This window comes from Suricata suricatta, chromosome 12 (genome assembly GCF_006229205.1).
Source record: "Suricata suricatta isolate VVHF042 chromosome 12, meerkat_22Aug2017_6uvM2_HiC, whole genome shotgun sequence".
Classification (NCBI taxonomy): Eukaryota; Metazoa; Chordata; class Mammalia; order Carnivora; family Herpestidae; genus Suricata; species Suricata suricatta.
The window spans coordinates 32,228,795-32,253,224 of NC_043711.1; the positions used below are offsets into that span (position 1 = coordinate 32,228,795).

General features: G+C 40.5%; 1 protein-coding gene across 3 annotated transcripts in view; it reads right to left on the minus strand.

The window, feature by feature from the left end:
- MAGI1 (membrane associated guanylate kinase, WW and PDZ domain containing 1) overlaps window positions 1–24,430 on the minus strand; it is a 624,267-nt gene that overhangs the window by 250,626 nt on the left and 349,211 nt on the right. For all 3 annotated transcript variants that reach the window (XM_029916404.1, XM_029916403.1, XM_029916405.1), the window contains exon 2: window positions 725–841. In XM_029916404.1, coding sequence (XP_029772264.1) covers window positions 725–841 — 117 coding nt within the window. The remainder of the gene's footprint in view (window positions 1–724; window positions 842–24,430) is intronic.

A 24,430-nucleotide genomic window follows, 5' to 3' on the forward strand; every position in this document is an offset into this window, starting at 1 on the left:
CACCAAATCATCTATCCCATGGACTGACTTCTACCATCTCCTTCCTCTCCTGCCTTTTCTTCCTTCCTTCCTTCCCTCAAAACAAAACCCTTGCTTTCGTAGTCCCTATGTTCTATGTCTTGCTTTCTCAGATTTGGTCTAACCTAATGGGTTAGGGGGACTGGAGTTTTTAATGGTGGAAACTGTTTTTTCAAATGAAATTATGCATGAAATCCAGATCAATGAGTCTGGTCACACTGGGGAAGAACAGAGAGTCCGCTAAGGCATTCTCTGCTCTGAGGGGCCATGAGGGACTCACTGATCTCCACAGAGATCAATCTGAAGGCTTCCTGTCCACCCCAGTCATAACAATGATGGTTAACATTTATGGAGGCTTACCTCATGCCAGGACTTTGCAAAATACACTTGCGTGTCTCATTCCATTTACTACTCATTATAGTCCTACGGAACTCGTATGACTCAGAGAAGTCCTTTCCACTGATTTGAGAACCAGTAACTAGTTTACCTGGCATATAAGCAAGCAAGCAGTAGAGTGAGAACCTAAACACCAAAGAATTCACCTTGGGCTGTGCTCTATGTCTCAGACTTCAGGATTCCCTAGACTTCAGGAGTTACCAAGTAAGCAAGCTTCCCAGTGTTCCAGAAGCAACTGGTGAGCTCTTGTGTCTCCACTAACTTTCCACAAACACACCCAGCAGTAAGATGCCCCAAACTGGCTACTTACAAGGCACAGCATGGCGGTAAAGGTTATCCCTTATGGTCTGCTGGAGCTCATGATCAGGAGAGCCTTTCTGGAACCGCTGATTGAGAAAATGTCGCAGGTCCTTGTTCAGCTTTCCTCCTGTAAGAAAAATATAAAATAGAGCAAATCAACCATGGGGATTCCCAGAGATGGAGCAACTTGAGAGCTGTGTGTAGAAATGCCACCTGAGGCCATTCTAGCCAGCTGCTCTCAGTCATTAGGAGGACCAACTGCAGATTCCCTGGGCAGGAGAGAAAGCAAGCAAGAAGCAATAACAATAAAACAGCCCTGAAAGCGCATCAATTTGGGGGTATCATTTCACATAACACTAGAAGGTTCAAATAACAGAATCTAAACGAGGCTATTACATTTAAAATATGTGTTATAGACACTTGAACACCCTATTAAAGAGACAGTAAGTAAATGGCTGAGAACTTAAAGAGAACAATGTAGCAATAACTGACAAATTATAAAATGTTCTTTGGCCATGGGTCCAAATGGTAGAAATGTAACCTAGGAATATACATGCTATCTCCAACATCTCCAGTATTGCTTATAGCAGCAGTTTTATAACAGCAAATAAATGAAAATAAAAGCAAAAGACCTGGAAAAAAACCCACCAGTGATCAACTAAGTAAAGCATAGTTCATTCATACGGCAACTACTCTAAGGAAAGCTAGATTTGCAAAGGAAAATATGCAGGGTGCTGCATGCTGTCTGATCCCTTTTGTGTTCAAAGGAACAAAGAAAAAAGGAGGCAGTCTATACTGATGTAAGGAATCATCACAAAGTTTTTAAACAACAGTTTCCTTTAGGTAATGGGAAGTGAGCCTGGGAAATAAGAAAGAAGATGTCTCTTTTCATTCTATAGACAGAGATATACAGATCTTACTATCCTGCATTGATTTATAAACACTAGATACATAGTGCTTTTTCACTAAAATTGTTGTATAAGTGATAGCTACCTGAGTGAGCCTGTGTATTTCTTTGTAATTTTCTACATTAACAAAATAAAACAATAGCTATAAAGATTATTGTTACAAATATGCCAAAGAAGAAAGAAGGTAACCAAGTGTTCTTTTTAAATTGTAAACACAAATTATACTCTACAGGACCAACAGAGGGCTTTTAGATCAACTTAGCTAATATATGCTTAATGGAGAAAGACTGGAATAGTGACAGCTAAAAATAACCAGGCTAAAATCATCTTTCCATTTTTAAACAAGATAAAAATTAGGTAAGAACATTTCTAGCCTTAGAGAAACAAAATAGCAATGTAGTATCTATGTGAGCTACAAAATTCATGTCTTCAGATGATAATTTCCCCATGGTCAAAAAATGTATCTATCGTGAAGATGACACTGATGGTGAAGACGATGCTAGGTCCTACCTGAGGCAGGACACAACTAATCTTTATTTTAATATCATGCTCAAAAGATTCCTTATTACAGATGATGATTTTAGAAGAGACTTAGAACAAAACTTAATGTGAACTGTCTTATTTGAGATGTATTATACTTAAGGTTTCAAGTGACCAAAAGGAAAATAGGTATATTTGAGTCAATCCTGGGTCAGTTAATAAATATTCAATTACTCATAAAATATTTGCGGAATAAAAAGCACACACATCCACCTATCCCCTCCCCATCCCCTTCACAAAATGGTCACAAGATTTGAACAATTTACAAAGGACTATATATGACTGGTCATTTAACTGCATGAAAAGATGTTTAATATCGTTCATTAGCAGAGAAAGGCAAATCAAAACCAAGGTGAAATTCCACCACACACCTATTAGAATGGGAAAACTTATTTTTAAATTTTTTTTAATTTTATTTAAAAAATGTTTTAATGTTCACTTTTGGGGGAGAGGGGCAGAACGAGAGGGAGACACAGAATCCTAAGCAGGCTCCAGGCTCTGAGCTGTCAGCACAGACCCTGACACAGGGCTCAAACCCACGAACCATGACCTGAGCTGAAGTCAGATGCTTAACAGACTGAGCCACCCAGGAGCCCCTGAAATGGCAAAAATTTACAGGACAGAATAAAGTGTTAGCAAGACTGTAGAATGAAAGGAACTCTTAGGCACTGTCAGTGGGCAGAGAAAATGGTTCATTCTCTTGGGAAAAGAATTTGGCAATTATCTTACAAAGCTAAACCTTGACTAAGCAAATGACCCAGCATTTTCACTCTTATTTATGCAAGAGAAATGAAAACAAGTGCATTCTCCCACACATACAACTTTTGGATGTATCTTCACAACAACTTTCATCACTATATGATAGTCTACAACTGGAAACAACCAAAATGTCCATCAACAGGTGAACGGATAAGGAAGCTGCCCTACATTCAGATAGGGTGCTACAACAACAATTAACGGGAACAAACTACTAACACTTGGAGTGTCTTTCATGCATTTAAAACACATTATAATGCTGAGCAAAAGAAGCTAGACACAAAAGGCAATATGGTATATGATTCTGTTTATATATAAAGTTTCATTTTTTTTTAATTTTGTTTAATGTTATATTTATTTTTGGGAGAGAGAGAGACAGCATGGGGAGGGGACAATCAGAGAGAGGGAGACATAGAATCTGAAGCAGGTTCCAGGCACTGAGCTAGCTGTCAGCACTGAGCCTGATGCTGGGCTCAAACCCACGAACTGAGATCACGACCTAAGCCGAAGTCAGACGCCCAACCAACTGAGCCACCAAGGGGCCCCTATAAAGTTTTAGAATAATCTAAACTATAGTGACAAAAAGCAGTTCAGTATTTACCTGAGGCAGAGGGTAGGCAAGGGCTGACTGCAAAGGGGGCAAGGGAATAAGATCTATGGAGTGTTCCCATGTCAATTTCTTAGCTTTGCGATTGTACTAAATTATGTAACCAGTTCTCACTGGGGGGAAACTGGGTGAAGGGCACAAGAGATCTCTCTTACTATTGTTAACAATTTCCTAAGAGTCTAGAATGATTTTAAGATAAGGAGAATTTTTTTAATTTTTTAAGTTTATTCATTTATTTTAAGAGAGAGAGAGGGTGTGTGTGAGTTGGGGAGGGAAGAGAAAGAGGGGGAGAGAGAATTCCAAGCAGGCTCAGCACTGTCAGCATGGAGCCCAACATGGGGTTTGAATTCACCAACCATGAGATCATGATGTGGGACAAAATCAAGAGTCAGATGTTTAAATGACTGGGCCATCCAGGCACCCCAAGGTAAACAGTTTTTTTCAAAGGGGAGAGCACAAGGGAAGTTTTTGAAGTAGATGCCAATATAGAAAATCTTTTTATAAATTTTTAAATGTTTATTTATTTTTGAGAGAGACACAGAGTGCAAGTGGGGTGGGGGGAGAGAGAATTTGAAGCAGGCTCCCAGCTCTGAGCTGTCAGCACAGACCCCGACATGGGACTCAAACTCACGAACCATAAGATTATGACCTGAGCCAAAGTCAGATGCTCAACAGACTGAGCCACCCAGGCTCCCCCAGGATAGAGAATATCAACTGTGGTAGTGATAATATGGGTTTACATAGTTATCAAAACTTATGGAACTGTATGTGTATATATATATAATGGATGCAATTTAAAGTATGTATGTTATATTATTATAAAATTGATTTCAAAAGTTTAAAAAGTATACATGATTACTGAATGACTATGTGACAGGCTATTTTAAATGCTTAATTCTCAATTTCCCAATAGAGAGATGAACTGAAAGCAAAATAGATTAAATCTTGGTAGTTAAGACAGAAAAGCCTGGGTTTAAATCCTGGCTCCACTATTTACTAGCTGGTGAACCCAAGCACACTGTCTCATCTCTGAACCTTATTTGTTAAACAGAGCCCGGATAAAACAGAAAGTCTGTCCTGAAATTGTTATAAGAATTAAATGAGATTCCAACACTGCTTGGCAAAGGTAGAAATTGTCATGATAATGTAGAATGAACAATCACTGAAGTGAAGGGGGAAAGAGCTGAGATTAGTTCAAAGATGGGCTGTTACTCGTTTTCAAAATGCCCATAAGCATAAAACCCATTCCATTACTTAGAAATAGCTATAAACAAAATACAGGCATAGGGAAATTTAGATTAAAGGATATTTCTAGAGTTTCTGGAAGGGAAAAATAAAACAGTACTTATGCTAAAATTGTCTGGCCATATGTAAATGGGTTAGTATTTGGTGCATACTTAATATATTGTTGGTGCTGTGCTGGAGTTGAAATGAAACCAACTGGCAAATCACTGGTGTTGAATATTCACACCATCAACTCTATGGCTAGGTAAAAGGTACTCTGGAGGTGGACCAAAAGGATAACAATATTTACCAGCAAAATCTTTATTGTGGAAGACCCAGAGTTTACATTCCCCTAAGGAGACGCAGTTGCAGGCATTAGAAAGACACTGAGCCATGAGTAGAAAAAAATGTTATGAGATCCAAAGGAATTGCTTGAGTCAAAAGCAAAATCCTAAAGAAGATTCAGGATACAGTATCTCTTTATCCCATATAGAACCCAGGTTCACACATCCTTATGGATCATATACGGGTTACCTATCAAGATAAAACAGTGGCTTATAGGTTGGAAGGCGTTCTTAAGCCATAGACACTCTTGGTCTACACTTGAGATTTACGTTAAAACTAGCCAAGCTAGCTCAAGTTTATGATCATCAAAGTAAAACTCCTCTTTACTGCAGATGTGCAAAAGGGCAGGGTTAACTACGCCGCCGGTTAACATTTACTCTGTGTTCCGTGACATTTGTAAGCGAAAAGCCTCCACCTTCCCATTATATTAAGAATACTGTACTTTTTGGCATCTAATCTCAAATTAATTGCCAATTATTCAGGGGATATGTCTATAAATCTTCTCCTAATTGTCAAGGCAGTGAGCCAGTGAAATAATAAATTGTTAGAGAGAGAGAGACAGAGAGAGAGAGAGAGAGAGCGCCAGAGCATTGTCACTTTCTTTGAAATTCAAGATTTGTTTTGCAAATGGAAAAGAGACAGAGGTCAGAAATATAGTGAGCTTTTCCCAAACAAATATTCAGAGCTCATTTTAAGACAATTTTATAATTTCAATGACAAAAATGGAGCTTACTCTCTGTCCTGGATTTGCCATTATTTTATATTTTCTTATCAATGTATCTGAAGTTGTCTCTTTTAAATTTACAACAATGTATCTCTGCTTTTTTTAAATTCATGCTGGTTTAGAGGAATTTAGCCATGCCAATTGATGTAATCTGTTAATTGCTTTAAATGCTGTGTAATATTCCATTAAAAAATATAAAATGTATTTCTCCTTCATTGAAAATTAGGCTACTTCCAATGCTGTTGCCAATACAACAATGCAGTAATAAATGTCACTGTAATGTTTTTTTCTTTTCAAATGTGTACAAGGACACAAAAAAACATAGTATATACAGGGCTTAGTACTATCAACAGTTCCAGACATCACTAGGGGTATTGGAATGTCCCAGATAAGGGCGACACATTTCTGGTGACACTGATCATTCTATTATATATATATATATTTTTTCCTTTATAACATATTTTTTGGTCTTTTATGTTTCTTCTTCTAGAACTTGCCTATTCACATCCCTTGTGCATTTTCCTAATAGGCCATCTTATTATTTTTGATAAGATGTTCTTTAAATATTCTGGATATGATTCCTTTATCAGTTACTTAGGTCGCAAATTTTGCTTGTTATTATTTAAACACGAAATGATCCCTTAACATCATTGTGTACTTCCTCCAAACTTTTCCTCCCACACACAACACCGTTTTCTGCCATCTCAACTAGAAGCATCGTTTTCAAAGTGATGGATTATGAGGGGACTCTGCTTGGTCTGATCTCTAGCTCCTAAAGGATAGATCCTAAGGAAGGACACTAGTCAATAGAAATAATCTTCATGGCCAAGAAACTAGGTTTCCAAAGATACTACTTTTGAGTCCTCTTGATTCATCCATTTCTAACTGAGGAGGCAAAACTAACTCTTCTGTGTCATGTAAGCTCCCGAGCATCCTTCTCTAGAAGGTCATAGAAGAGTGTTTCATTCCAATCAGAATTTAGACGTTAATATATTGCAAATTTTCCATGCCAAAGAAAACTTGCATGAGGATATTAAACTAACTGCACTTCCAAGTGATTCTGCATTAGCACACAATTTCTTCATGGAATGATTATAGTTGTAGGAAAGATTTATTTATTAAGGCAACACAAATGGTTTGTAGCGCAGTGACCTCTTATAGCAAATAAAGAAAGAAAGAAAAAACCCTGTGTCGGTTCAGCAGTTTACATTTGGAAAGGATAGGTTTTTTTTTTTAAGCACAAAATTATAAATCGAAATACAAATTACCTAGTTTTATCGTCACTAAAACTTAAAACCTGAAATACAATTACTAAGTTTTGTCTTAAAAAGATTTTGCTAGTTGTTTCTTTCACACATACTTTTTCCAAACATTTTTTTCTTACTGTAAAAGTACTATAAAATACTAGGGAATTAGTATTTAATACTAACTGGATGGACTAACTGAATGGATGGTGGTGAGGCTGCACAACAGGGCGAATGTACTCAATGCCACCAAAGTATACACTTAAAATACTTAACATGATAAATCTGTTACGTATGTACAATATGTTATACTATTTTACCACAATAAAAAGATAATATGGAGTAATTTCAAGATTTGAAAAATTTGTTGTACAAAAGTACAACAATGAAGGTTAAAAATCGACTATAACCTCATCTGAATCACCATTAACCTATTGGTACCGTATGCCCTACGTATAGGGACAGATACCCTTCCTGTACCCTCACACATGGAGGGGATCCAGGCACTCATTCAACAGATATTAAGTGCCGACAGCCAGAAGACCTGTAGGCCCTCGTGATTCACCATGACAACACCGAGCTCCAAACAGGAACGGACACACATGCTTTAGGAAACATGAAAAGGGCTGGCCTCTAGGCAGAGGTCATTGTTGAGATGAGACATCAAATGAGACAAGTTACCTCTGCAAAGTGTGGGGGAAACAGCATTCTAGACAGAGGACGCTGCCTGTGCAAAGGAACGGAAATAGAACAGAGGATGGTGTGTTAGAGAAAAAGTTTGGAGCTTGGACAGGGACATCCCGCACAGAGGTTAAAAAGAGAAGCTGTGATGGATCAGCCTGTGCCTTGCAGGCCAAGATAAGGAGTTGGCGCTTTATTCTACGCTCCGCAGGAATGCACTGAAGGGATGGCAGTCTGGGAGGTAAGGCCTCCCTTGACTAAATGTTTAGATTCCCCTGGCAGCCGCACAGTGGGTCAGGAGTAGAGGGAGGTGACAGCGTGCAGCCAGTGTGGCTGGTGACACAGGACCAGAAGTGGCCTGGAGGAAGGAAATGGATGAGAAGAAGGGCAGGAGGGCAGAGGGGAGATGTAACTTAATGTTGGACCCAACAAGGCGTGCCCGAGGGATGGAAGAAGATGCCAAATGCAAGAGAGGAGACAAAAGGGATTCCAACGTCTGGGCTTAAATGCTGATGACCACAGCGGAGGACAGCACAGGCGTTCCATTAGATCCCTAGTAAATAGGAGAGGCAGAGGCGGAGGCTCATGCCCGGCATGTGGATTTACATCCAAAAGTTCTCACAAATAATGCATAAGCATTTCCAGTATACTAGCAGTGCTCAAAAATAGAGTTTTAATAGCACATGTATGTCATCTCTCATTCTATCACAACCTATTTAACTATGACCAATTAGTAAGCTTATGAATGATTTCTACTGTGATTATCCGCCTTGGATAAAATCTATCTGTATTTCTTTTTTTTTTAAGTTATTTATTTTGAGAGAGAGAAATAGAAAGAGAAAGAGCAAGGGGCAGAGGGGCAGAGAGAGAGGAGGAGAGAGAATCCCAGGCAGGCTCCATGCTGTTAGTGCAGAGCCCCACTTGGGGCCTGACCCCAAGAACCGTGAAATCATGACCTGAGTCAAAATAAAGAGTTGGATGCTTAACTGACTGAGCCACCCAGATGCCTCAAATCGAACTGTATTTCTGATTTCTTTCTCACAATCCTTGAAGTGGAAACAGTGGCACAAAAAGATAAAATGATATGAATTTGCCTCCAAAAGACTGTATCAGCTTCCCTTTATTTAGCTTGATTCTAAATGGCTCCAAAGTTGCTCTGTGGATGCATCATCATATGATCAGTTTCATGTAATCAGACATTTAGAGGTCGTTCCTCTAAAAAAAATGATCATAGGGGGCACCTGGGTGGCTCAGGTGGTTAAGCCTCTGACTCTTGGTTTCAGCTCAGGTCATGATCTTGTGGGGCTTGAGCCCCACACACGGCTCTGTACTGACATCGTGGAGCCTGCTTGGGATTCTCTCGCTCTCCCTCTCTATAGGTCCCTCCCCGACTCACACTGTCTCTGACTCTCTCAAAGAGAAATATATAAATAAAATTAAAAAAAATTTTTAATGTTTTATTTATTATTGAGAGACAGAGAGACAGAGTATAAACATGGGAGGGGCAGAGAGAGGGGGAGACACAGAATCTGAGGCAGGCTCCAGGCTCTGAGCTGTCAGCACAGAGCCCGACGCGGGGCTTGAACTTGTGAACCGCGAGATCCTGATCCCAGCGTAAAGCAGACGCTTAACTGACTGAGGCGCCCCAATAAAGATTTTTTTAAATGATCATAAACAACGTGGTAATGAAAAATCTTGAATACATATGTTTGCTGAAATTTACCAGAAGTGGACTTACTAGAATAATGAGCACAATCGTTATTTTAAAGATTCTTCATACATATTGACAAACTGCATTCCAGAAAGGCTTCCACTTAGGTCTAGAAGAAGTACAATATCACTAATCTGACTAACTAAATACAGTGTCAAAATGAGGATTGTTTTCTCCCCTTAAAGTAAGCATTTTTAAAAGTAATCTCATGCCCTCCATGGGACTCAAACTCATGACCCTGAGATCAAGAGCTGTGTGCTGGCCCGGCATCCCTAAGGATGTGTTTTTAAAAGTTTTCCATCAATAATTCAGACAGATTCCATCACTGTATTATACGAGCAACATGGACTGTTAAAATACATTTCTCTTCACTTTGAGAAACTGTTGGTTGCAATGAGGAAATTTATGTGAAGAATGGCCTGTGGCAAAAAAATGGATGAATTCCATGATCATATGTATTTAAGTAAAATGAAGAAACAAACAAAACCTTTTGCTTCGAAACACATAGAGATTGAGAACACTCAGTTTTTACAGAATGACTTCCAAGCCTACCTACCCCCAAAGACTTGCAAGCATTGGTCACAATTAGGGGTCAGCAAAAATTTTCAATATAGTGCCAAGGGTCAGACAGTACATATTCTCTGCCTTTGGGAGCCCATCTGGCCTCTGTCCAACTACTAAAGTTTGCCTTTTTAGTATAAAAGCAGCCACAGATTATATGTGAGCAAGGATTTTTCCGAATAAACCTTTATTTACAATAAAGGGCAGCAGATTTGGTCCACAGACCATAGCCTCCTAAGTCTTCACCATAGATGCTGGCCCTGAATCTCCAGGGTGGCAATTCTCCTTGGAGAATTCTTAGGGTAGAGGGTGTTCACTGTCTCCAAAGTTAGTCTTAGCAGCACTACCCGGAAACCTGCTGAGATGCTAATTACTAGGCTTCCCCCAAACTGACTGAATTAGCAACTCTGAGGGTTCAGCTGTCTATGTTTTAACAGACCTTCCAGGTGATTCTAAGACCTGCTGACATTTGTGACCAATGGTCACTAGGCCAAAGCAAGTCCTCCTAACAAAATGTGGGGAGCTAGACTCTGAAGATGAGCAATCTCCCTATTTGTCACCAATGGTCTGCATCTCTCTGCACACCTTAAATGCTGCCCATCCTCCTGGGCTAATAATAAAATCTTATAGTAACAAGCACAGCGCAAATGACACCAGGCAGGTGGTGCGGCATGAGACACGCAGAGACTGAATCCATTCCCATAGTGGCACAAAGACAGTGGTGCTTTCAGACATGTTTCTGTAGAACTTACAGAAAAAAAAAAAAGGAAAGGAAAGAAAAAGAAGAAAGGAAGCTGCCGAATAGATTTATGTATGCTGATGAAGCTTTAGAAACCACTGTTTACATTTAACTCCCCACATGCAGGAGCACAAAACATTTTGCTAGCACTTCAGGACATTCACATTATTATTATTTCCTGCCTGTCTTCTCTCTTCTTTTTCTCCTGGTGAATCTTTTTATAACAAATTTCATCCCACAGTGAGAAGAAACTTGAATTAAGCATGGAAAGAAAGGCACGGTTTAAATTCCATCATCTCTATTTTTTCATTATTTGCAGCCTTTTGTGCTTCTTGTATTTATTTCAGTTAAACTAGTATAGTAGAATAACATCTGTTCAGGGGGGCAGAAAAGGATGAAAGATGTATACAGGGAAAGGCAAAAGACAACGATGCTCTGTTGGCAAAGCGACATGGCTGATAGGAGCTAGTGACCAGCAAAGTCAACAACATGGTGCAAGGCAGAGGTCTCTACACTCAGGTCCTCAAGTGCAATCTGTAGACATGCGTGTGCCCTTCAAGAAGACACTAAATTCTTAAAAAGACACAACATTGGGATCTAACAGAGCTCCACTTGGTGACCTGCTGGACTGGAGTGATGCCAACGAGCATTTACTGAGCACTTTCGACAGGCCAGACACAGTGCTAAGTCATAACTCTGCAATCCTCACTAAGTCATAACTCTGCAATCCTCACCTCAACTTGGTGAGTTCAATTCCAGTCCCACTTTACAGAATAATAAACTGAGGTTCACAGACTGCCCCATCATCCCAGGTAATTAGGTAAAAAGGAAATGTATATAAATGTAGGGAGAGGAAATAAGAATACAAGATGTTAATAGCTGGTCAGTTATAGTTAATTATGGCATATGTTATGCTTTTTATTCAATATATTATGCTGTTTATATAGGTTTGATATTTTCTAAAACAAGAAAGAGTAAAAGAAAAGAATTGTTTTTCTAAAGCAGTTCCATTTCACCATGCCACCAGAAAACATTTTATGTGAATCTCAACATAAAAACCAAAGACGGACTTCCCCTCTAAACAATCAAATAGTACAGTTGCCCCAACATCCTCTCGATGTTCAACATATGCAGAAACCAAGACGGTGACATGTGAACAGCACCGACTTCCAAAGAACATTCAGCCAGGCAGCCCAAGAAAAGTTCCTTCCTAGGAACCTGTCCTCTTGGCTCTTAGGACCCTGTTGATAAGCAAGGTATATTAAATACTGCTATGCGAATGCAAACTGAGATCCCACAGGCATCTCACAGCCCGGAACATCCATAGTAATTAACACAGCTCTTCCCCTACCCTGCGAGCCTTACCCCAATTCAATTTCAGACAGGAATGGATAATCTGGGTCGCAAGCTATATTCTAATATAGTCTGACATCATTCATGCACCAGTAGATTGGGGCCAAAGACCCAGGGGCTGTGACTGTATTACAAACAGGGCTACAATTGAGCATGTCACACCAGCTTCTGCTGGATCATGGGGCAGAGACCATGAACAACATCCCATCGTTTCAGGGGCCCAAAAAAGCAGAAACCATTTCCCATAAGCAAAGCATCCCTGTAAGTACTCTTTGCACAGTACCTCTCTTTAAGTAGTTTTCAAAGCTGGGGACCAAAGACAGAATCACAAGTATATGGTCCTAGACAGTGAGAATGGAAAGGAAAACATCTTAGGCATCAGGAGGATTCGAGAGCAGAGGTAGGCAAAATTTTTTCTGTAATGCCCAATAGTAAATACTGTAGGCTTTGCAGGTTGAAAGGCCTGTGCTCCAACTACTCTGCTTTTCTTTTTTTTTTTTTTTAGAAGAAAATCAATGCAGGACAATAAGTAAATGAGTGCATAGCTGTGTTCTAAATAAAACTTCATTACAAAAGCCAGTAGCAGGCTAGATTGGGCCCATAAGCAGTAGCTGGCCACTCCCTGTTCTAGAAGATTACGTCTCTCTCATAAACGTTTATGTTACACGTTCCTAAATTGTCAGAGGTACGTGGGTTCATGCATCGGTGTGTGTACACGTAGCTCTGGTGTGTAAACCATTCGCTTAGAAAAGGAGTAGGAAGGTCAGGCGTGGGTCTGCATGGATGTGGCTTTCTCAGCAGTATTCAACAGGTGAAAATTATCTGTCCCCACATCCTCTATAAAGCAGAAAAATTTCACATATTTAAAGACCTGGATAGCCTCCACAGAAATTTATCAAATGACTCCTGAAATAAACTGTTACTGGCATCAATCTCCAGTTTATACAAAAATACAGAATAGAAAAATGCATACATTATAAACACAGATTTCCCTTTGATGATGACAAATTCCGTGCTTTATCATGAATTCTTTTCCGAACATTATCTCATTCAATGCTTGTAAAACCCAGGGAGGAAGGTGGCATCATTCCCACTTTAAAACACATGGAGAAAGACTCCCGGTTCAGGATGAGAACCACATGTTCTAATTCCAAACTCTTGAGCTTTCTGATCTCTGCCGTTGGACTTCGAACAAGGTATTCATCCAGCGGAAAAGAGTGAAACTTAGAACTATGGGCTGACATTCTTCTAAACTGTCAAGGTCATGGAAAAACAAGGGAAGATCAAGAACCTGATACAAATGGGAGGAGTCAACTAAATGTAACACAGCATTGTGCATTGATTCAGGGACATAGGACACTAGTGGGGGAAAAAAAACTAGTGGAAACTGAGATAAGACTGGAATTAATAGGCCTGCCTGGGTGGCGTAGTTGGTTAAGAATCCAACTCTTGATCTCAACCCAGATCATGATCTCATAGCTTCTGAGTTTGAGCCCCACACTGAGCTCTGCACTGATGGTGTAGAGCCTTCTTGGGATTCTGTCTCTCTTTCTCTCTGTCCCTCCTGCAGTTGTGCATGCTTTCTCTCTCCTTAAATAAACAAACAAACTTAAAAAAAATTTTTTTAAGGACTGGAGTTTATCATAATGTACTGATGTTAACTTACTTTTGACAAACGAACAACCGTTACACAAGGTATTAGCGTTAGGGAAAAGTCCATGAGATTCAGGAACTTTCTGCACTGTCTTTGCACATTTTTTACATCTAACGTATTTCAAAATAGAATTCATCTATTAAAAATGGGTACAGTGTACCTATTATGTGCATGTGGCTGTGTCATTTTACACGTTGCAAATCCATTAAGGTAAGAATCCTTACAGGGATTTCCCTCTCTGGATTAACCACAGCTCCCATTTTCAGAATGTGGTACATAGTATACCTGTTAAAAAATATTTTGGGTCACCTGGGAGGCTCAGTTGGTTAAGTGTCCGACTCTTGGTTTTGGCTCAGCTCACGATCTCACAGTTTCATGAATTCGAGCCCTGCGTCAAGCTCTTTGCTGCTCCCACAGACCCTGCTTGGGATTCTTTGTCTCATTCTTTCTCTGCCTCTTCCACTCATGCTGTCTCTGTATTTTTCAGGATAAATAAATGAACTTTACAAAATTTATTTTACTACAGTGAATGAGTTCTACTTCATGGGCTGGTATCAGATATTTTTACTCTCCGTAATTCCATAAACGATTATCACTTTCACACTTGACTATTTTCATTCCATCTCACTATAGTCTTTCAGCTGTTATTCAAAAAGTGATTATAAATAATGGGGCTATAAAAAGCCACTCAATAATTAGGACACTCACTGGCCATATGCCCACCTCAACAATGGAAGGGGATTTATGTGAGGCAACCCCTTCACATCTGTCAGCCTCTGTCTCTGGCTGCACATTAAAATTGCTCTTAACGGACATTTTTACTTGACTAGAAAACAGACCAACAGGCCAGTTTTAGAGCTTTTTAAATTTTATACACAAGGAAAGAAAAACAAACTCAATAAACCATTTTTTTCATCCTGCTATTTCACATATCCAGAAAACAGGGGGAAGCACAGAACACAAACTAGATCAGGTCAAAGTCTTGGCCATTGTCATAGAATGGGAAAGATCTAAATGAAATCTAAAGACAAAAGACCTTAACCAACCACATCTCATCCACGCAACGCAGAAGACTTGAATATAGCACACAAGTGTAAAACTATTCCATATTCATCAAGTGTTTCTCAACAGGACTACCACTGGCATCCTGCGCAAGACAATTTGTTTTTAATGGCATATGCCCCCTTGGACATCAGCATTCCTGTTCTTGAAACTTCCCATATAACCACCTGAAGGTCTCCCCAGTCATGGTATGGTACTGCCTGGGTAGGACCGTGCCACCCCAGGGAGACAATTACATGAATATCAGTCAGGGAAAAGTTGTGCTTAACTGATGAATTTTTTTTTTCATTGAGATCCAAGAGCATATTAGAAAAGAATATTGCAAAAGAGTTCATGTTGGGGATGGTTCCAAACTGATAAGATTCTATGTGCTATACACACATGCTTACATCAACATCCATGTCTTCTAGGGCAGGGCTGCTGACTGAGTGGCATGAGAGCTCAATTCTGAAGTCAGATGTTGCAGCGAATCCTCACGAGGGCTCAGCAGAGGTCTTCGCTGACAAATGGCTCTAGAGGGGTCCTCCATCTCCCATTGCTTTATTGTGCTTGTAGCCTTTCTCATTCTTTGAAATGATTTTTTTTCCTTTTTCTTTGTTATCTATCACCTCCCCCACCATGAGTCTCCTATGAGAGCTGAGCCCATCTCAGCTTAGGGTAGGAGCTGTGATTCAATTAGCACCTTTGGAAATACAGGGATGAACTCAACTAAGAGATAAGGGGGACCCAGGGACTCTGCTGGTTAAGCATCCGACTCTTGATTTTGGCTCACGTTGTGATCTCACAGTTCATGGGGCTGGAACCCGCATCAGGCTCCATAATGAGAGTGGGGGGCCCGCCTGGGATTTTCTTTCCCTCTTTCCCTGTCCCTCCCTTGCTCACGTGCTCTCTCTCTCTCCATCAAAAATAAATATGCATAAAAAAAGAGAGATTTGTTCATTTTAGCCACTCTGACTGGCATGAGGTGGTGTCTCAGTGTGGTTTTGATTTGTATTTCCCTGATGATGATTGACGCTGAGCATCATTTCATGTCCCTGTTGGTCATCTGGATGTCCTCTTTGGAGAAGTGTCTGTTTATGTCTTCTGCCCATTTCTTCACTGGATTAATCATTTTTCGGGTGTGGAGTTTGGTGAGTTCCTTGTAGATTTTGGATACTAGCCCTTTATCTGATATGTCATGTCTATCACTTGATGAATGGATCAAGAAGATGTGGTATATATGTGTGTGTGTGTGTGTGTGTGTGTGTGTGTGTGTGTGTGTGTGTATACAATGGAGTATTACACGGCAATGAGAAAGAATGAAATATGGCCATTTGTAGCAAAGTGGATGGACCTTAAGGGTGTCATGCTAAGTGAAATAAGTCAGGCAGAGAAGGACAGATACCATATGTTTGCACTCATAGGTCTAACAGGAGAACAGGAGAAACCTAATGGAGGACCAGGGGGAGGGGAAGAGGGAGAGAGAGTTGGGGAGAGAGAGGGACGTAAAACCTGAGAGACTACTGAATACTGAAAACGAACCATGGGTTGAAGGGTGAGCGGGAGGGGGAAGGGAGGTGGTGGTGATGGAGCAGGGCACTTGTGGGGAAGAGCACTGGGTGTTGTATGAAAACCAATTTGACAATAAACTATTTTAAAGAGAGAGAGAGAGAGAGAGAGAGAGAGAGAGAGAGAGAGAGAGAGAGAGAGATGAAGGATACCACAAAAAGAAAATAAGGTAAGCAGTAGCTAAACCAGAATAAGGCAGACAGGTGTTCCTATCCTGACTTTGCCATTAGTTACCCCTGTGTTCTTGGGCACTTTCCTTAATCACCCAGGGTCTCAGTTTCCTCATCAAAAAAGTGGGGATAATGAGAGCACCTACCCAAACAGGGCTGTCACAAGGAATACACGAAAAGACACAACATAATGCTCAATAACCTTAGCTACCCTCCCCCTCATCATCTTAAAGGAAACGTATTTCCAAAACACCTTGCATTCAATTGTGTGTGTTCTCATGGAGAGAAATTTTTTAAGATTGATGATTGCGACTAAATGCATAAAACAAACAAGTGAAAAACGAGCCAGGCTTCCCATATTTGCTATGCTGCAAACTAATTACCCCAGATTGCCTGCACACTCCCACTTCTGTACAGAGCACACCGTATGGCCGAAGGTGTATGAGGGAAGAGACAGGATTCCCAGGTTGGTATCAATGGCAACCGTGCAGAGTACCAGAAAACTACCCTCTGCCCTTTAGCCCAGGACCAGACATCAGGGAATCTGTGTTCATTTTTTATTATGCCATTTATTTATATGCTTTTCACATATACAGTAGCATACTGTTTATTCACTATTTTAATGTGGATTACTGCGGTGACTAATGATGTTAATCATCATGTCATATGTTAATGGCGCATCCATTCATTTGTGAAGATCCTATTCAAATTATTTGCCAATTTTTTTTACTAGGTTTGTCTTCTTGACATTAACTTGTAAGACTTCTTGATACATTGTGGATACCAGTCTTCTGTCATGAATACATGTGGCAAATATCTTCTCCCAGTCTGTGACATTTCTATTCACTTTCTTGATCATGTCTTTTGATGAATGGAAGTTTTGATTGTTGATGTAGTCTAATATATCAATTTTTGTGCAGTTTCTCTTCTGTATTATTCATTTGTTACTGATGAGTCAGAAAACAGCATAATGAAGTAGAAGAACTCTGGGCAAGGGTCAGGAGACCTGGACTTGAGACCTACCTCTGTGTGATATTTGTATTTGGCAAACACAAATAGAGTTAATTCTATCTGTCAGCAGGGGCTCGGGGTGCCCAGCTATTTGAGTCAATAGTATTCTGCATGTTTCTGTGCAAATGCTTTTGGGGGAGCTTAACATTTAAATTGATACAGTGGATAAAGCAGATTGCTCTCCCCTGTGTGAGTGGGCCTCACCCAATCAGTAGAAGGCCTGAATGAAAAAAAAAAAAGGTTGATCCTTCCACATGCAAATGGGAATTTCTCTGCCTGGGCCTTGGAGCTAGAGCATCGGCTTTTTCTCGCCTTTGGACTCTAATGGAAACCCTGACTTTTCCTGGGTCGGAAGCTGGCTAGCCTCTGGACCTTAACCATACACCATCAGCTCCCTTGGCTGTCAGCCCTTCAGACGGTGACTAGAACTATACCTTCAGCCTTCTTGGGTATCTGGCTTACCATCTGCAGGGCTTGGAACTTGCAAGCCATCATAACTGCATAAGCCGATTTCCTAGAATAAATCAGTCTCTCTCTCTACACACACATACATACACCCTGTTGGCTCTGTTTCTCTGATGGACCCTGATTTGACACCATCGACCTCTTCTAGCTCCTAAAGAGCAGAGAGCATTCTGAGAGATGCTTCGTGAACATTGTCAAAATCTCTAACCAACTGGCCTAGTTCACATATCCATAAATGCATAGGCTGGATTCCCTAAAACCAGAGATGTCTCCCATTCCCTCCCTAATCTAGCCTTCCCTCCCTAATCAGGCAACATCTTCTCCCTTGGGGGTCTTCCTCCAAAACTGATTTGGCCGAGCCTCTCAGAAACAGGGACCGAACACCCTCCTGGTTAATCAACTCAGCAGTAATTCCCATAGGCCCCTGCTGCATACACACCTGTCCTGGCTCATCTGTCCGCACTGTGTGGACGCAACACTACAAGAGATGAAACAGTTCAAAGTTGCGTGTTTACTCACAATAGGGGTTTTAGCAGCTGAATTCTCTCAGTCTCACAGAGATGCTCATGCCACGTCTAAAATAAACATCTTAAAAACCGTAACAGAGATGCCAAATGTGCCAATAAACCCAATTACTGACTTGCCACTGCCAGGCTAGCAAATTCCTGACGCCTCACAGTAACCAAAACATTGAAGAGGATGCAACATTTGTTAGATGAACAAACTGGAACCGATCAAACACTTTCGGCCTTTGGGAACCTGTGACACCCTCTGTTTCATGGCTTGATTTCAGACCAGTCCTTCGGAGAGGGAAATTTATCTTTAGAAATTAAAGTGATTTTAAGTGAACTTTGCAACACCTTTTAGAAAATTAACCTACACCCTAGAGAGATGCCAAATCCAAACTGAGAATTCTTGCCTTTTAATGACCCTATATTAAAACTAGGTAATGGTGCCTGGGAGTTACAGGGAGAGAGAGCCTGAAGGAATTCGGTTCACTGGGCTTCGCTCACAAGGCTTTAACAACAAAAACAGAGTGCTCTGCTCTCCTTAGGTTGTTCAACATTCTTTAATAACAAGCAACCAGCCAGAATTCAGGCTTACTCGGAATTTAAGGGGTAGCTGGACATTCCCTCAAAAGGGCCTGCACCTTGCAGAATGTCAGAATCACCTGGAGCCACATCTAACATAATCCTGGTGCCTTGGCCCCCACATCAGACAAACTAAATAAGCGTCTATGGGGCGGACCTAGGCATTGCTGTTTATTTTCTTTATCTCCCCTAGTGATTCCAATGTGCAGCCAGGGTGCTACGCCTAACCCACTTCTCTGATCCTGAATTTTCGATGAACTCACTAATTGCAGAATATCTCTAGGCAGAACCTTCTGCTTATAGAGCATCCTAGAGGCTCTTCTAAGATGAAGTGCCTTGAGCTTGAAAGTAGAAATGTAAGACTGTGAAGATGGAGCAGGGTAGGATGGGCAGGAGGGAAGAACATCAAGGGGAAAGGGAGGTTTAAAAAAAAAAAAAGCTCCCCCACCCTCTTAAAGGGTGACCTGTACTTTGATGTCTCTCGCTGCAGCTCGGCACACTTCTCGCTTTTACACCGATTCTTGAGAGAAGTCCTAAGTGACTTATGTTTAGTTGGACATACATCAAATAGAAATGGGGGGTTACGGGCTAGGGGCATGAAGGTGTCTGCCCGGCTGTGGAGGAGGACAAAGTGCAAGGTGAGAAAGGGCGTGCTCATAGCACCAATGCAGGGCTTTCCCACGCTGAAATAAAAACACTGGTGCTGTCAGAGTGCCCCAGGCTGCGTCCTGAAGAGGAATAGAGCACCAACACATTTAGAAAGAGCGAGGAACGACGAAAGAACAAATAGAAGGCTCCCCCAAAGTGAACACAATGCAAATGTGACTGTCGTGAATCGAGTGATTCTTCCAGTGATGGACTCCACGCTAACACCAAACCATGTGCTTCCTTAAAAGCTTTCTTCAAGCTCCCGCCCCAGTTGTCACTTTCAGCCACTCCCGTATCCTGATCAAGCCCTTCCGTGCTCAGAGGACCATTAATTTTATTTAATGAGACAGTATTCCACCACTGGCCAAAGACACAGGAGCTATGATCATGCCCTCTCTCCAAAAGACTCCTAGGGAATAAGTGAAAAGGCTTCAGAAATGTTCCATCACCACACCAAAAATATTTAAGGCAACAGAAAACCCTGCCTTCATGCAGATGCCAGAATATTCCAGAAAGTGTTTCTGTAGAGGCTTGACTGAACACCTACCCCAACTATAACCTTGATATGTAGGCTTTATTATAAATACTGAAATCACACCTAAACTTTTATCTTAAAAGTTCCAGGAAAATCAAATTACGAAAGTAAAACATTTACACTTTCTTTCCTTTTTCTTGTTAAAAGACGACTAGCTTAACATTTGCTTTTCTCCCCATAATTAGAAATATTCTGGAAAGAGAAAAATGTAATCAAACAGGCTTGAGCAAAAGGTGGCTTAAAAAGAAGTCCTCTCCTCTCTCTCTCTCTCTCTCTCTCTCTCTCTCTATATATATATATATATATATATATATATATATATATATACAAGAATAACAATGAATAAAAGCCCCATCTCTCATTTGATAGGTATTACCTGCCTGGAAATTAAAACCCACTTTGTGCTATCTCTAGAGAAGACCTTCTGTTCCAAAACGAGGGTCTAATGTTTGAATTGTGCAAGCCAAATCAGCTTGAAAAAACAGACGGCGCAGCTAAGCTTTAGCAGAACAATCCCTAACATAATATGCCAAGGAATACATTTGACAAAACAGAAGTAGAAAAATATTTTCAAAATCAGTTCGTGGCTTAAATATAGCATTTGGCACCTTAGGCAAACACAAAACAAGCGACTTGGTGGTGCCGTGTGACACCGTGAACGACAGCCGGCCAGATGGTGGGGGGCGGGTATTAATTTCTCAGCTCCTCACCCTCTTCGCCCTTCCATGAGTTACTGCAGAGTTCAGGGTCCCCTAGAAGGGCTGGAAAGCAAAGAACTAGGTAAATGCATAGAATCAGTTTTTATAGTAATTACCATCGCCTTTCAAACCGTCCTGATGGCAAACATCTTATGCCAACTCAACAGCTCTCAGTATTAAATGTTCTGGATCCTGGAGCTAAGTCATTACCTCACCTGCTGTCTATAAAGAGAAAAGGAGTAATACTTCTTCTGGAAAGAAGGGGTAGTTGATCGTTTCCCTATTCCTCTTGCTAAGTAAACAGACCTTGGATGTCATTTATAAAACAAGAAGTCTCTGAAATGTAAACAGGGGAAGACAGACCAACCAGGAACCTCAGGACAGACCTCAGCAAGGAAATGAGTTCCATGGGTTTTCTTTATGCCGCACAGATCCCAGAACTGGAGCTGCGGAAGCCGACAACCAGTAAGTGATAATAGGTACAAAGAGGAAAAAAGTCCTGAAGAAGCAGGAAAGAGGTAGACCAGCCATACTGAAAACTTGTAGACAGTAACTACTATACCCCAGCCAAACACCACTGGAAAACAAAACAGCAAAAAACTATGGTCCCACCAAGTCCCAATCCAGAAATGACCAAGTTGAAAGCCTAGATGTCTACCTTCCCTACTCTGTAATGGTGTATCTTAAACTTCCCTCCCTATGCCAGGGCGACAGCAGGTAACAATGAGCAGGGGGATGAATTTTTAACCCCACTGGGCCACAATGAAGCCTTCTCTTCCTACTGCTTCCCTCCTATGTGTGGAATACCCATGGGAAGCCACAACTCTTTTCCCGCAGAGCACGAATAAAAACCCACTCCCCAAACGTCAATGGAAGAAGAGCAAACATTCCTCTCTCAGCACCTGATAGAATTAGACAGCAAAACGCAGAAAAACTTACGGGTAACACAGGATCAATGGGCATTTCTAGAACATCCTGCGACAGCAGGGTACACATTTGTTTCAAATGTCCACAGAACACATACCTTGATAGGCCATGGTGTGGATGATAAAACAGACCTCAACATATTTTTCCCATTTTTTTAAAGTTTGTCATTTATTTTTGAGAGACAGAGTATAGGAGGGGAGGGGCCAGAGACAGAGGGAGACACAGAATCCAAAGCAGGCTCATTTTAAAGAATTGAAATCATACAGAGTGTATTCTCTAACCACAATGGAATCAAACTTGAAATCAATAAAAGAAAGATTGAGGAAAAAGCTCTGAACACTGAAAACTAGTAACACATTTCTTAACAACAGACAAATGAACAAAAAGCCCATGGGTCAAAGAGAATGTCTCAAGGGAAACAAAATATGTTAAACTGAATGTAAATAAAAATTCAATATATAAAACTTTGTGGGACACAGCTAAAGCGGTGCAGAAGTGAAAATTCATAGCAGGAAAGGATTATATTAGAAAAAAGCTTCAAATCAAAATCTGTTATTACCTCAAGAATCTACAAAGAGAAAAGCAAAAATAAGCCCAAGAGAAGGAAAAGATAAAGAACAGAAATCAATGAAATTAAAGACAGGAAAAAAAAAAACACAAGAAAAATCAATGAAACAAAAGATCAAGCAACCTCTTTGAGAAGATCAAGCAACTGGCACATCTCTAGCAAGATTCATCCCCACCACATACAAAAAAAGGCCCAAATTACCAGTAAGAAGAAATAAAGGATACATCTAATGACCTTACATACATCTAGAGGATATGAGAATATTATGAACAACTTTACATAAGTATATATGGCAACTTAGATTACATGGACAAGTATCTTGAAAAACAGAAACTACAACTCACCTAATATGAAATACATAATTTGGATAATCCTAGAACTGTTAAGGAAATTGGATTTGCAAATTAAAAACCCCAAATGGAAATCTAGCCCACATTATTTTGCTGGAGAATCCTATCAATTGTTCAAAGAATTAATACCAATTCTACACAGACTATTCTGGAAAACAGAAAAGAAACATTTCTGAATTTATTTAATGAAGCTAGTATTATCCTGGTACCAAAACCAAACACAAAAACAAAAACAAAAAAACAAAGGCAATGTATTGACCAAGAAAGACCAGTATCTCTCATGAACAAAACAAAAAACTGGTTCAGAGGGTCTCACTTGAAGAGCACTGAAAGCAGCTCAGTCACACTCTGGAGGTCAGGTCCAAGTAGCCAGGACAGTCAATCTCCCTCTATGTCCAAATCTATGGGTCTTCATTTGCTCCAGGACACAAATCTGGAAGTGAGGGCCCAGTGACCCCTGGAAACGCTCAGGGCCCTGTTGTCATGGTGGTTAGAGGGGTTTGTTGTCTGGACTCTGGACTCTGTAGTATATACTTCCTTGCACATTAAGCTGACTTTTTACCTACAAAGAAGAAGCAATCCCAGACGATGAAATCAATTGACATCAGTGATTAAACTTTTTTTAAAATTATAATTTATTGTCAAATTGGCTAACATACAGTGTGTACAATGTGCTCTTAGTTTTGGGGGTAGATTCTCATGATTCATCACTTACATACAACACCCAGTGCTCATCCCAACAAGTGCTCTCCTCAATGCCCATCACCCATTTTCCCTTCTCCCCTATTCCCCCATCAACCCTCAGTTTGTTCTCTAGATTTAAGAGTTTCTTATGGTGTGCCGCTCTCCCTCTCTATTTATATCTATTTTTCCCCTTCCCTTTCCCCCTGGTCTTCTGTTAAGTTTTTCAAGATTCATATGAGTGAAAACATGTTATCTGTCCTCTGTGTGACTTATTTCACTCAGCATAATACACTCCAGTTCCATCCATGTTGCTCCAAATGGCATGATCTCATTCTTTCTCACTGCCTAATATTCCATTGTATATATAAACCACACCATTTTTATCCATTCGTCAGTTGATGGACATTTAGGCTCTTTCCATAATTTGGCTAATGTTGAAAGTACTGCTATAAACATTGGGGTACATGCACCCCTATGCATCAGCACTCCTGTATCCTTTGGATAAATTCCTAGTAGTGCTATTGCTGGGTCATAGGGTAGTTCTATTTTTAATTTTTTGAGGAACCTCCACACTGATTTCCACAGCAGCTGCACCAGTTTGCATTCCCCCCAGTAGGTGTAAGAGGGTTCCCGTTTCTTGACATGCACGCCAGCATCTGTTGTTTCCTGAGTTGTTAACGTTGGCCACTCTGACAGGTGATTTTGATTTTGATTTTGATTTGTATTTTGCTGATGATGAGTGACGTTGAGTATCATTTTATGTGTCTGTTGGCCATCTGGATGTCTTTTTTTGAAAAGTGTCTGTCTATTCATGTCCTCTGCCCATTTCTTCACTGGATTATTTGTTTTTTGGGTGTTGAGATTGGAGTGATTCAACTTTTAAATTATTTCCTTCTTTTTCTCTCTGTGGGC